We start from the raw sequence: 13,856 nt of genomic DNA, 5'->3' as shown, positions 1-13,856 counted from the left end.
AATAACAGATAAACCCCAGAGTCTCAGTGGTTTAACATAAACGACGTTTATTTCTTGCTAACAGATCGTGTAAAGGTCAACTGGTGGTAGTGGGGTAAGTAGTGGTTCCATGCACATAGTCCGTCGGGGATCCAGACTGGCAGGCTGTGTGCCATTTTAGCACTTGGCCTCCAACATTGCTATGGGCGTCAACATGCAGCGGGAAGACAAGGAGAGTGTGTAGAATCACATGGGAGTAGTTTGGGGAACCTAACCTAGAGTTAGCATAAATTCCTTCCACTCAATTCCATTAGCCATTTATGTCAATTACACGATCCCATCTAGATGCTGGGGTTTCAGAAATAAAGTCCCTGACTGGACAGTCATTTCTCAACAACAATTATATTTTGTTGCTATAAATGGAATGTCTTTGATCCCCCCAAGATTAGTATGTTGAAACCTTACCCTATGTGATAGATTCCCAATGTGATGGTATTTGGAGGTGTGGCCTTTGGGAGGTGATCAGGTTGTGAGGGATGAGCCTTCATGAGTGGGATTATAAGAGAAACCCCAGAGGGCTCTTTTGCCTCTTCCACAATTTGGGGACACATCAAAAGTGGGCTCTCAGCAGATGCTGAAACAGCTGGAACCTTGATCTCGGACTTCCCAGCCTCCAGAACTGTGAGGAATAAATTTCTGTTGTTTATAAGTCAAGCAGTCTATGGTATTTTTGTTATAACAGCCTCAACAGACTAAGACATTCATGAAAAAGGAGCACAAAACTTTGATGGACAGCTAGGAAACCAGAAAATTTATCAATGATGTTGGGTCCCTCTAATTGAGCGTCATCAAGTGAGTGTTACAGACAGACCATGTGTGAGGATACCTAAATTCAAAGGATTTTTTTTAATACTTCAGAATGACCTAAAGAAGCTTTCTTTTGCCTCTTTCCATTCCCTTAAGTCTTGCTACTCCTAGTACTTGGCTGAATTTTAGAGAAAACGATCTGTGTTGTTCCACCGCTATCCAGTTAGGATGCATCTAGTACTGGATGCTCTGCCCTCTACTAACAACATTAGTGGCCAACATGTGGGAAAACCTAAATAAATATAAAATAATAATAATAATGTCTCATGAGATTTAAAATACAGAAAATTAAAAATGCATTATAATAGCATACATTTTAAAAGCAGGCAAAGGGAAAGTATTCTAGCATCCTTTCATTTTCAAGGAAGAGGTAATTTATATTAAACTTTCATAAGTTAAGGAAGCATGTTTTAATCTCTAGGGTAACCACTAAAAGAATATTAAAACAGTGTATTATTTCTTTTTTTTTTTTTATTTTTTTTTCAACGTTTTTTTATTTATTTTTGGGACAGAGAGAGACAGAGCATGAACGGGGGAGGGGCAGAGAGAGAGGGAGACACAGAATCGGAAACAGGCTCCAGGCTCTGAGCCATCAGCCCAGAGCCTGATGCGGGGCTCGAACTCACAGACCGCGAGATCGTGACCTGGCTGAAGTCGGACGCCCAACCGACTGCGCCACCCAGGCGCCCCAAGAGTGTATTATTTCTAAGTGAATGAGGGAAGGAGGGAGAGTAGAATCAAAATAAAAAAATAGTTGATTTATGGGCACCTGGGTGGCTCAGTCAGTTGAATGTCAGATTTTGGCTCAGGTCACGATCTCATGGTTTGTGAGTTCGAGCCCCATGTCGGGCTCTGTGCTGACAGCTGAGACCCTGGAGTCTACTTCAGATCCTGTGTCACCCCCTCTCTCTCTTCCCTTCCCCCGCTCACGTTCTCTTGTTCTCTTTCTCTCTCCCTCTCTCTCTCCTCTCTCAAAAATAAACAGTAAAAAAAATTTTAAAGATAGTTGATTTAAAAGAAAGCAAGAAATAAAAGAAAACAAAGAACAGGGGGACAAATAGAAAACAGTAAGATGATAGATTTGAACACAAATCTATTCTATTTGAGAGAGAGAGCACACACAGGGAGGGGCAGAGAAAGAGGGAGAGGGAGAATCCCAAGCAGGCTTCACACCAAGTCAGCACAGAGCCCGACACAGGGCTCCATCCCACAAATCACGGGATCATGACCTGAGCCAAAACCAAGAGTTGGACGCTTAACTGACTGAGCCCCCCAGATGCCCCTAGTTTTGACTTTTAAAACCACTAATTGAAACAGTATTAAATTGATTACCAAACCTTTCCCATCCCTTTAAATTCTGCACTCAAGGTGAGCATGTCGTTCTCCTCACCCCAGTCCTGGTCCTGAAGCCAATAAAGGAGAAAAAATGGAATCATAAAAATACTTGATAAATGTTCTTAAAGGCATACAAGGAGGAAAAAAGGAACAAAGAAAAGATAGGACAAATACAAAACAAATAGCCAGATAATGACTGATAGACTAAACCATAGTAATAATCACATTATATGTGAGTTGTTCTTAACATACAAGCTGACAATTCAGCCTGGCACAGATTGTCATTCTGGGTAAAAAATAAGACCCAACTATATGCTGCCTGCAAAAAAATTGTGCTTTACATATGAAAACATGAGTAGGTTAAAAGTAAAGGATAGAAGATCACATATGCAGGGGAGGTAGAATGTCTGCTCTACCTTCTCAGGGTTTCTGGCTGAGGCTGCCATAAAACAGAGAAATAGGAGACAAGCACAGAGATTTTATTTAGTGATTTTTAACATGAACGTGGGAGCCCCCACAAGAAAAATGAAGACCCAAAGAACTGGCTAGGCCTCAGTGTGTATATACTATGTTGAAGAAAGATTGGCAATTGTGGGAAAGTAACTAAACTCTATGGGGAGACTAAAGAAAGGTAAGAGTTAGTTTAACCAGGTCTCTTTGCACAGATTTCTCTTTGCCTAGACTTTCCCTCCTTGGTGAGAAGAAAGCTCCTTTCCTCCTGGGATAGGGAGGGCCTCTTTCCCATGGGAGTTTCATCTCTCGCTTGCAGAAAGAAAAGGAAAGTCAGCGTGCTTTTAGCTCACAAGCATCAATATACCAAAGCGGTGTATTTTGGGGAAGCATGTCCTGAACTCTGCCACAGGCCATGTGGGCACTAATCAGAATAAAGCTGAAGTGACCATACCATTCTCAAAGTAGATTTAGTGCAGTGGATAGTGTCAAAGATTAAAAGGTAATTTCCTAATGATACAGGGGCTAATTCGTTAAGAGAACATAACAATCATAAATGTTTATGTATCAAATAACAGAGCTTCAACATATATGAGGCAAAAGCTGGCAAGACTGGGAGGGGAAAGAGACAAATCCATAATTACACTTAGAGAATTCAGTACCATTATCTCAATATTTGATAGAGTAAGTACGCAGAAAATCATTAAGAAGACAGAAGACTTAAATGTTGCTCTCAACCAACTTGACCTGACATTTATAGATCACTCAACCCAACAAAAGAAAAATACCTACATATTCTTTTCTAGTACACCAGGAACATTCACCAAGATTTACCATATCCTAGGCCATAAATAAATTGAAAAGGAGTCAAGTCATACAAAGCATATTCTCTGACCAAATGGAATTGAAATAGAAACCAATAACAGAAAGATACCCAGAAAACCATCAAACAGTTGGAAATTAATAACGTACTTCTAAATAATCCATGGGCCAAAAAATAATCAAATGAAAAATTAGACAGCATTTTGAACTAATTGAAAATGAAAATAAAACATATCAAAAGTGGGAGCTGATAAAACAGTACCTTGGGGAAAATTTATAGCAGCAAACTCCTTTGTTAGAAAAAAAGACAAAAGGTCTCAAATCAATGGGTCAGTTTCTAAGAAACTAAAAAAAAAAAAAAAAAAAAAAAAAAAAATTAATTAAATCCAAAGTAAAGAGAAGAAAGGATATAGTAAATAGCATGGAAATTGGTGAAATAAAAAACAGAAAAACCAATGAAAATTGCTGAAACCAAAAGCAGTTTCTTCGAGAAAATCAATAAAATCCTTAGTGTGACCTGAATCCTTGTAAATTTATTGAACAGAATAGAGAGCCCAGAAATAGATCCACACATTTAGAGTCAATTTATTTGAGACAAATGTGTCAAAGTAATGGAGAGAGGATATTTTTTTCAACAAATGGTGCAAGAAAAATTGGATATCCATATGCAAAAAAATGAACCTGAACATTTCTCTCATACTTTCTACAAAAATCAACTTGAAATGGGTCATAGACTTAAATGCAAAATAAGCTGTGAAACTTCTGGAAGAAAACAGGAGGAAATCTTTGTGACTCTGGTTTAGGCAAAGATGTTTTAGCCAGTGCATAAAAAGCACAAAGATTTCTGTTCTTCAAAAGTCACTGTAAAGAAAATGAAAGACAAAGTCACAGACTGGCAAAAAAAAAAAAAAAAAAAAAAAGCAAAACAGCTGATAAAGAATTAATATCCAAATATATAAAGAAATCTTATAAGTAATAAGAAGAAACACAATCCAATTTTAAATGGGCAAATCATTTGAACACTTTACACATGGCATATAAACACATGAAAAGAAATTCAACATCACTTGTTATGTTGTATTTGAAAGTGGAAATTCAAACCCCAGTAGGATATCACAACACACCTACTACAATAGCTAAAGTTATAAAGGACAATATCGAGTGCTAAGGAGACTACAGAGCAGCGAAAACTCTCAGCATTGCCAGGGGGATGTAAAATGGTGCCTGCACTTTACCATACAGTCCATACAGATATTTACCATACACCCCAGCCACCCTACTCCTAAATATTCACCCAAGTAAAATAAAAACTTATGTTGACACAAAATCCCGGCCAGAATTACAAATGGGCATACAGGATTAAATCGGAATTGAAAACGTCTGTGCCAGAAGTGATACCATTAAGAAAACAAAAACCAAACCATGTAATGGGGGAAAGTTTTTTGCAAATCACGTATCTACTAAAGGATTTGTATCCAGAATATATAAAGAACTCTTACAACTTGATAATAAAAAGACAATTAATTTTAAAATGGGAGAAGAAATTGAATTAGTGACTTTTCGTGAAAGAAGATATACAAATGGCCAAAGAGCACATGAACAGACGCTGAACATCGTTAGTCATTAGGAAAACGCAAATCAAAATCACGAGATATCACTTCACCTCCCCCAGGATCGCTAAATAAAAACAGACAATAAGTGTTGGGGCAGATGGGGAGAATTGGTACCCTCATACATTGCTGGTGGGAAATGGAAACTACTAGCGGTTAGAGTGAATAATAACATATCCATTTGATGGAATTTATTCAACCACTGAAATTCCTGCTTAGGAAGAACCTACCACAGGAGAGAATCAAGGGGAGTGTAGCAGGATGAAGAGCGCACAGCCAGAGGGATCTCAACCTTGGACTGCGGAGAGCCATGTCTGTAGCGGGTAGGTGCTGCAGGCGGGCAGTTGGAAGGTTTGGGCCCTAAGGTGAGAAAGGGGGGGGTGGGGTGGGGAGTAGCGAGGCTCCCTTTGTCTGCAGGTGGTGGGAGCATTATTTCCTGGTCCCCGCCTTTCCCCAAGGTGTATGCAAATCTGCCAGACGGCCAGTCCGCACAACTCATCCCCTGCTGGGCTGCACCCACAGCCCCCTGGCAGCACCAGGGCACTGAGGGGTGACTTCCGAAGTAATTTACTCCCTTCCATGATCTTCATCAGCAACCCCACACTTCAGCCCTTCTAATTACACAAATTTAAGAAAATCTTGAAAACACTAGTTCTAAACAAAGCCCCTAATGTACACCCCACCCCCAAACGGATTGAGAACCTTTATAAAGAAATTCAAGGGTTGGCACTGTGGGGACAACCAGGCCCTTCTGCAGGCCGTGTCTTCTCCTCAGGCCACGGAAAACAGTCACGGAAGGCAGCTAAAGCCAGAGGGTGGGAAGGAACCTTGCGGGAGCCAGGAGAACTGGGTTCTGATCCTAACTCAGCCCCTCTGCAAGTTAGTTGTTCTTCTTGGGCCTGGCTTTCGTCCTGTGTGAAACGGGGCTAAAATGAGCCTGTCCCTAATGCCTCGGTGGGGAATCCCTAGAGCTCAAGCCAGCGGAAGGGCAAGCCCAGTGTCCCTGACGGCTGTGGGCGACACCCCCCCAATTCCGCAGGCCTCGGCGCGCTCCTCGACCGCAAGAAGAACGTGGCCGCTGAACAGCAGGCGCCCGAGCCGAGGGAGCCCATAAACTAGGCTGAGCGAACTGGCCCGCGGGCACAGGCGACGCCGGGCGGGGGCGGGCTGGAAGTCCCGGGAGCCCGCCCTCGCGTCCAGCCCCTCCCGGGCGGGGGTGTCACGTGGGCGGTCACGTGGCCGCACCCGGAAGCGCGCCGGCGAGCCCGGCGGTCTGGCGGTGAAGGGCGGCTAGCCGGTACGTGGTCCGAGCGCCGCCCTCCCGGTCCCTCGGCGGGCTGCGGGGCTCCCTCCGAGGCCCCCTGCGCGGCCCTCCCGGAAGTGGGGGCGGGCCCCACCCTGGCCGCACCGGCCCCGCCCCCGCCCAGCTGGCCTTGGGCCCTCTGCTTCTCCTAAGTTTCTGCAGCCACGGAGTTGGGAGGGAACCCCAAGCCGGGCCTTCTTCCCAGGGTAGCTGTGAGCTTCGCGGGGTTTTGGGAGGGGCTGCATAAAGTGTGGAGTGCGGGGCAGACAGGAAGGCTGCCACGTCTCCTGGGCCCTCCAGCCCGGCAGGGGCAAGGCTGGGGGCCCAGACGGAGCGGAGCGGGTTCAGGGGCAGAGGCCTTAGGGGCGGTTTGCTGGGGAAGGTGGCGAAAATGGGGGCTGAGGGTTTTCCCCAGGTTGGCCCCACGCCATCCGGGCCTTCAGTGAGTCCTGTGTTGCCTCTTTAGAGCAGGATAGAGAGAACAGGGAAATCATAAAATGACACAGTAAGGTTCTCTTTCAACAGCTTTTTGGAATAAAAAAGGAGAACCTAATGTCCACTGAAAAGCATTTCCATTTTTTCTGGGAATATGTCATTTAGGCCAGTTATGCCGGTTATGTAGCAAGTCTCACTTATGTTGCAAAAGATGGTGAGCCCCTAAAAACCCTTTGGTGCTTCTTATTTGCTTACAACGTTTGGTTTCCTAATTCGGTTACACCTTTATATTGTTCCTGCCTCTTATCAAAATGTGAATGATTCTGGAACCAGTTTAGTTCACCCTGTTATTTGACAAAGGGAGGCCAGGAAATAAGAATAGTAAATAAGCCCACGTCCATGTAAGAGTTTGCTAAGGGATTCCTGCCTGGTTATTCTGTCTTTTCACTATAACCATATAGGGAGGCAGAGCAAGGGTTTCTGTTTCACAGCAGGAGTTTGAGGCTCAGAGAGGGTTAAGTGCCTTGGTCAGGCCAAAACTAGAACCCCATCTCTGGCGCCTTTTTTATTGGTTTATTTCATCCTCCTGGGATATCACTCCCTTTGTCCTGGGACTGCTTCCCTGTGGGCCTGGGACGGCTGTACTGTGTGTCTAGTGACTCATAGCAAGCCCCTTGGGGCTGCTCAGGGCAGGTTTGCAGACCACACCATGGCTCTGAGTGACCCACGTGAAATGAGAGTGCCTGGAAGGAAACAGTAGGTGGGAATTAATGTTTGTGGGCATCTGCTATGTCCAAAGGACCGTGCTGGCTAGTTCCTGTTCCCCATTGTGGGAGGCCAGGGGTGAGCGGGATACAGGCACCGGGCACCTCCTAAGCAGATTGCCAAAGGGCCAGAGAGAGACCTTCACCAGCCTGTCCTCCCAGAAATGGGCAGCAGTCGGATGAAAGGCTCTGCTTGCCCTCATGACCTCTCTGTTTTAAGCATTTACAGGACCTGAGATGCTGTGCTGCTGCTCTCCATAAGCTAGTCACCGAGTGTGTCTACTGCAGCCCTTTCTGAACCCCTGGCTGTCTGGAGGCTCTGCTGTGCTCCTTGCCAAGGTAGATGATCCTGCCCGACCTGGCAGGTGGCACCCACCCCAGGGCTGCTTTGGGGCCATGGGAGGTGCACAGCATGAGGCGGGCAGTAGACTGAGCTTTCCCTGACTCCGCAGAGCCCTGCCCTAGCTCTTCCTCCTGATGTCACCTTAGCCTATCTTCTCCTTCCTCCCCTGCATCCGGGCTGTCAAGGCCTGTGACTCCCAGCTATACCTCTTGAGTCAGCCCCTTCCTGTCCTGGCCTGCGCCAAGGAGTGGACCCTCGTTACCCCACACTAGGACAGCCGGCCTCCATCACCTTAGCCTCACCCATCCGTGACCAGTGTGTCACTCCCCACACCCTTCCCAGCCTACAGGGGGCTCTCTGCTCCTGGCCACACATTCTGCAGCCCTCCATTGCCCAGCACACACACTCCCTTCCCTTCAGGCTGGCCCCTTGAGCCCCTGTCTTTGTCCCCCTCACCTAGGTGTTCCAGAACAGTCTCTTCCAGGCCCACCTGCCCTTAGCCAGCAACCTTTACTTCATACTCAGTTGCCCTCCGTGTCTCTGCCCTGTGTTTTGTGGTTCCATGGGAATAGGCTGCACTCTTTCACTGGGGTGGAACCACCTTGAGGCCAGGTGCTCTGAGTTAGAGTTGATAAAGCAGCCGGAGATGTGGGAGGAATTCAGTAAGTGCCACTAAGCTGGGCACATAGAGGATCCTGAAGAGTGTGATGGAGTCCCAGACCTCAGGATACTATGATCCTGTGGAAATTGGACATCCACCCGTGGGGCAGTCAGAGCAGAGTCCCCTAGTCATTGTCACGTCTTAGAGCACACACATAGCGTGATCATGCCCGTGTGGCTCACTGAGGCACAGAAGATGTGAAGCCCCTGCCTGGGGTTTTCTCAGTTGTAGGCAGCTGGCCTAAGAGCTCTGGCCTCACCAGGCGTGGTCAGGCTGTCCCAAGGGTTGAGAGGTCAGTGTCTTGCTGTGCCCCAGGAATGAAAGGCATAGTGTGGGAAGCTCTGGGTTAAGAATCTCCCCACTGATGAATAATGAAACACATTTTATATAATCAGGCATTAAAATGTGCCCCACAGAGGGTGTGTGGGGGGTGGGGGTGGGGAAGGTGCTTTGGAAGAGCCAGAGACGCTGGGGGATGAGGCTGAGAAAGCTGCAGCCAAGCAGGTGTGAGAATGCACGGTGGACAAGGTTAGGCAGCCTCTGTTTCTACCCAGAGCACAAGCAGCTTGTTAATAAAATTATGTAATCCTGAATCCACTCCTCATGGGCTTTGAAGCTTGTCTTCTGGAGATGTGTTTGCCTTGGGGATATCTCTGAACTGCCTGAAGGGAGGTGCACTAGCCTCCCTGCATTCTAGGCCAGGCACTGACCGTCTGCCGTGAGCCGTGATACTGCCTGCCTCTTCTATGTCCAGATCGAGAGCTGGGTCCTTCCTTACGCTTGGTGCAGGTAGGCCCATGGTAAGTCTGACACTTTGGTGAGAGGCTGGAAAACACAGAAGCAAGAGCCCCAGCCTTAGGCCTGGGTTTAAATCCCAGTGGCTCTGCCACGCCAAGCTGTGCTAGGTCCTGCTCTAAAAAATGAGAATAACTAAAGATTCCTACCTCATCAGGTTGTGGTGAGGGTCTGACGAAATAACACCAGGAAGGCCCCTGTAGTTGTGCTGGCTCAGTAGGTATCTGCTGGGATTGTGATCGTTTTCATTACTCAGGCCGAGCTTGTGGATGAAGGGGCCAGGAGGTGACCTTGAGCTTGCTTCTCCCTGTCAGATGAAGTGTGTTTTGGTGGCCACAGAAGGTGCAGAGGTCCTCTTCTACTGGACGGATGAGGAATTTGAAGAGAGTCTGCGGCTGAAGTTTGGGCAGCCAGAGAATGAGGGAGAAGAGGTGAGTGCAGGGCAGGGGGAGGATGGGAGAGAACAGCACAGAACTACCAGGAGGCGGATGAACCTGTCCACCCACTCCTGGCCCAGCCTGAGGAACTAACAGGGTGGTGTGTGTGGCCCAGCGTCCTAAACACCCAGCTGCTCATCCTCAGAGGTTGGCCTCTTGATGCTCTCGAGTTAGTGACCTCACCCCTACTCCACCAGGGCCCCCTAGGCTACATGAGAACAGGAGGAGGAGGTAGAATTTTAATCACACAACAGAGAAATTTGGTGCCCTCGCCTTCTCTACTTAAAAAGTTTAGCATAAGTTTAACACATTCATTTCTTAAATAACTATACTAAGGTATAATTGGCCTACTATACAAAGTGTACAGTTTGAGATACACACACACACTTGTGATTCTATCACAATCAATAAAATAAACATACTCACCATCTCAAAAGTGTGTGACCCCTCCCTCACCTCCCCCAACCTGGGCAACCACCAATGTGCTTTCTGTCACAGTAGATGAGTTTGTATTTTATGGGCTTTTATATAAATGTATTTTATAGGCATGCGGTATATTCTCAGGGTTGGTTTGGTTTTGGTCTGGCTTCTTTCAGCATGATTTTGAGATTCATCCATGTTGCAGTATCTATCAATAGTTTATTCCTTGTTGTTGCTGAGCGGGAGGTAGTCTATTGTATCAGCACACCACAGTTTGTATATCCGTGTACCTGTTGATGGTGACTGTGTCCAGTTTTTGACTCTTAAAAATAAAGCAGCTGTGAACATTCACGTTCAGGTCTTTGTATGGACATCGCCTTTCACTTTTCAGGGGTAAAATACCTAGGGCACAATGGCTAGATCGATCGTGTAGGTATATGTTAACTTTTTAAGAAACTAGCAAACTTTTCCACAGGTGTTGTATCATTTCATAGTCCACTCCTCATGTATGAGAGAGCTCCACTTCCTCCGTATCCTTGCTAACCCTTGGCAATAGTCAGTCTTTTTCATTTTCACCATTCTACTAGGTATCGATTGAAATCTCATTGTCTGTTAATTTTCATGTCCTAATGATTGATGATTTTGACATCATTTCATGTGTTTATTTGCCATCTGTATCTTCTTAAGTTGAAATTGGTCCAAATTTTGCCCATCTATTTCTTGGGTAGGTTATTTCTTATTATTCTTAATGAGTTTTGAGAGTATTACATATTTTGGATGCAAGTCCTGTATTAGGTACAGGTTTTTTGCAAGTATTTTCTTCCACTCTGTGTTGCCTTCACATCCGCTAACCAGTATTTTGCAAAAAGCAGAAGTTTTCATTTGACAACTCCAGCGTATCCATTTTTTTGCTTTTAGGGATCATGTTTTTGGTGTCATATATAAGAAATCTTTGCCCCAACCCAAGATCTCAGAGTTTTCCCTGTATTTTCTTCCAGAAGTTTTATCATTTTAGGCTTTATGTTAGGTCTGATGATCCATTTTGAATTTTTGGATATGATGGCAATTATGGATTAAAGTTTATTTTTTGCATATGAATATCCAGGGCAACACTGAAATATTACAGCTTGGAGATAGTTGTCATTTTCCACTAATAATTTCTACTCTATGTTTTAAAGGGGTAATTTATCTTGGACATTTTTTCCAGGTGAATTTCGTATTAAAAATCTTTGCAGGGGAAGCAGTAGAGAGCGTTCTTGCATTTCTGCAGCATCACAGACTGGTGGCCTGCCAGCCCCCTCCTCGCTCTGCTGAGCTTAACTACCCGTTGAGCCAGTTCCACCTCAGCGGGTTAATCCACTTCAACATCACCGATATTCTTGTCACAGTCTTTAGGAATAAAGATATCAGAGATCATGACATTTTAGTGGTTTTATTTAAGCTAAAAAGCAAGTCTATTTGTTAGGCTCTTTTATTTTTAGCAGTCAATACATATAGTTTTTTTTAAGAATTTTTATATATTTTAGTTCTTTGCTATTTCAGTCAGGTAAATGTAAGAAGCAAACCATCAGTAGACCTCTATATCTCTGGAACCTGCCATAATATTGACATAAAGGCACACAGTATAGAGATGAATGAATAAATAAAATAAAAGAAGCAAATTATCTGCTGGTGTTTATCTTTCTCTTTATCAAAAACCTTGGAAAGGAGCAAAATCCTGATTTTTCAGTTCCTAAATGACTAATGTAAAGAAAAAATTGTCTTTAAAATTTTATTTTTTATGTATACGACACATATTTTTTTCTGATTCTATAAATAACATGAATTAATTGTAGGAAATTTGGAAATACAGAGAAATCGTTTTTAAATGACCCATAATTCTAGCACCAGACCTATTAGCTTTTCTATGTATTTCCTTTGGGTCTTTACCTTTTATATGTAGTTGGGATCATACCACATTTACAGTTTTATTTCCTGTTTTTTTCCATTTGCCATTATATCAAAAGCATTATTCTTTTGTGTTAAATAGTCTCAAAAGCATAAATCTTAATGGAAGCATTATATTCCAGTGTATAAATAAATGTATCATTTATTTAACCATTTTTCCCATCCTGGGCATGTATATTGCTTCTACTTTGCTAAAACTATTGCTGTAGGGAACATTTATGCTTGAATTTGATCCCACATCTCATTATTTCCTTAGGATAATTTCCTATAAATAGAAACGTTGATTCAGAAGCCATTCAAAGATAATGTACCACTTTATAATTCCAAGTAATAGTAATTCCCTTACACTCTGCCTACGCCAAATATTTTCATCTTCCCCAACCAAAAAAAAAAAAAAAAATTCTTGCTTTGCTACACCTGCAGAAAAAGCTGCTACTCTAAAAATGAGTTGCTGTACACACAATCTAGATTTTTAAGTGACTTTCTATTAACGTAATTTGTTGATGACAGTCCAAGAAAATTGTGGCATGTGAATAATTTAACAAACATTTGCCTATGTGGAGGGATATTCATTCAACAAATATTCATTGAGAACCTACTATGCTCCAGCCTCCGGGGGTGATGCCATGAACATAGCATGATCCTGCTCTCGTGGAACTTTGGGCCAAAGAGGGAGGGCAGACAGTGAACCCAGTGGCAAATAAACTCATGAGTGCAGGTAATGATAAATGGGCTGAAGAAGTTATACAGAGAGAGAGGTGGGGAGCAGTGGGGGCAGGGTGGCCTGGTGGTCAGGAGCCATCTGAGCTGGGGCCTGAGTGATGGGCAGAAACCACTGCTAAATCCTGACTGACAGACTCCCGCAGCAGCTGGACACAGCTTGGTTCCCGAGCGCTGAGGAAGTTGGGAGAAAATACCCGCCACGGTACTGCGTCTTGGCCCTGTTGTAAATGCTGTACTTTGCCCCTGGCCGGTTGCCTATTTTTCTTTTCAAGACAAGGTCTTACTCCTCTCCTTTCAGATTTCTCAGGCTCAGAGTTGGGACTTGGCTTTCTCCATGATTCAGGTCTCCAGGGATCACTGTAGGGAAGGTCACCTCTTCTTTCTTGTCATTCCAGTATGGAGGGTTTGAGTGGTGACCGTTCTACTGTCTTCATGCCAGTTGTAGTTGCAGATTGTCACCAAATTTGTCCAGTTTCTCTTTGGTTTTGTTTATTTATTCCTTCTTTGCAAGGCAGAGAGAATGGTTGAAGGAAGATCTTGTAGAAGTAAAGGTTGGCTTGTGATGGAAATAGGGAAAGTATGGAAGCATAAAAAGGGGGCAAATCACTCATATTCTCTCTGCCAGGAGGAATAACTTTAATAGTGTTGCCTTTCTTAATATTTTCTCAATACTTTGTTTTTTCTATGCATTTTAAAATACAGACCATTCACTTTTCTGTTTTAACATGACATCATAGCAGAGGAATTTTCCATGTCATTGAAACACTCCAGTATTTTACATAGCTATATATTCTTCCACCATTAAACGGACCGTTATTTATCTGTTTCCCAGGCACTGGGCATTTACACTTTTTACAGTTGTTCGCTGCTGTAAGTGATTCCATAGTGAACGTCTATATGCGTGTGTCTTTGCCCCATCCCAGATCACTTTCCTTAGGATATGTTCCCCAACGTAGACCTACTGC

At 44.2% G+C, this 13,856-nt stretch overlaps 1 protein-coding gene across 17 annotated transcripts in view; it reads left to right on the top strand.

Annotated features, from left to right (window-relative positions):
• The first annotated feature begins 6,205 nt into the window (after positions 1–6,205).
• The window catches only part of HPS1 (HPS1 biogenesis of lysosomal organelles complex 3 subunit 1), a 32,827-nt gene continuing 25,176 nt past the window's right edge, over positions 6,206–13,856 (top strand). For 3 of the 17 annotated variants that reach the window (XM_027062797.2, XM_053207748.1, XM_053207746.1), the window contains exons 1-3: positions 6,207–6,360; positions 7,786–7,904; positions 9,621–9,795. In XM_027062797.2, coding sequence (XP_026918598.2) covers positions 9,634–9,795 — 162 coding nt within the window. In that variant the 5' untranslated portion in view covers positions 6,207–6,360; positions 7,786–7,904; positions 9,621–9,633. The other 14 variants (XM_053207755.1, XM_027062804.2, XM_027062801.2 and 11 more) reach the window with 14 other exon arrangements.

Source organism: Acinonyx jubatus, chromosome D2 (genome assembly GCF_027475565.1).
Source record: "Acinonyx jubatus isolate Ajub_Pintada_27869175 chromosome D2, VMU_Ajub_asm_v1.0, whole genome shotgun sequence".
In the NCBI taxonomy this organism is placed as follows: domain Eukaryota; kingdom Metazoa; phylum Chordata; class Mammalia; order Carnivora; family Felidae; genus Acinonyx; species Acinonyx jubatus.
The sequence above is the reverse complement of the archived record's forward strand: the minus strand, read 5'-3'. Positions and strand labels throughout refer to the sequence as shown.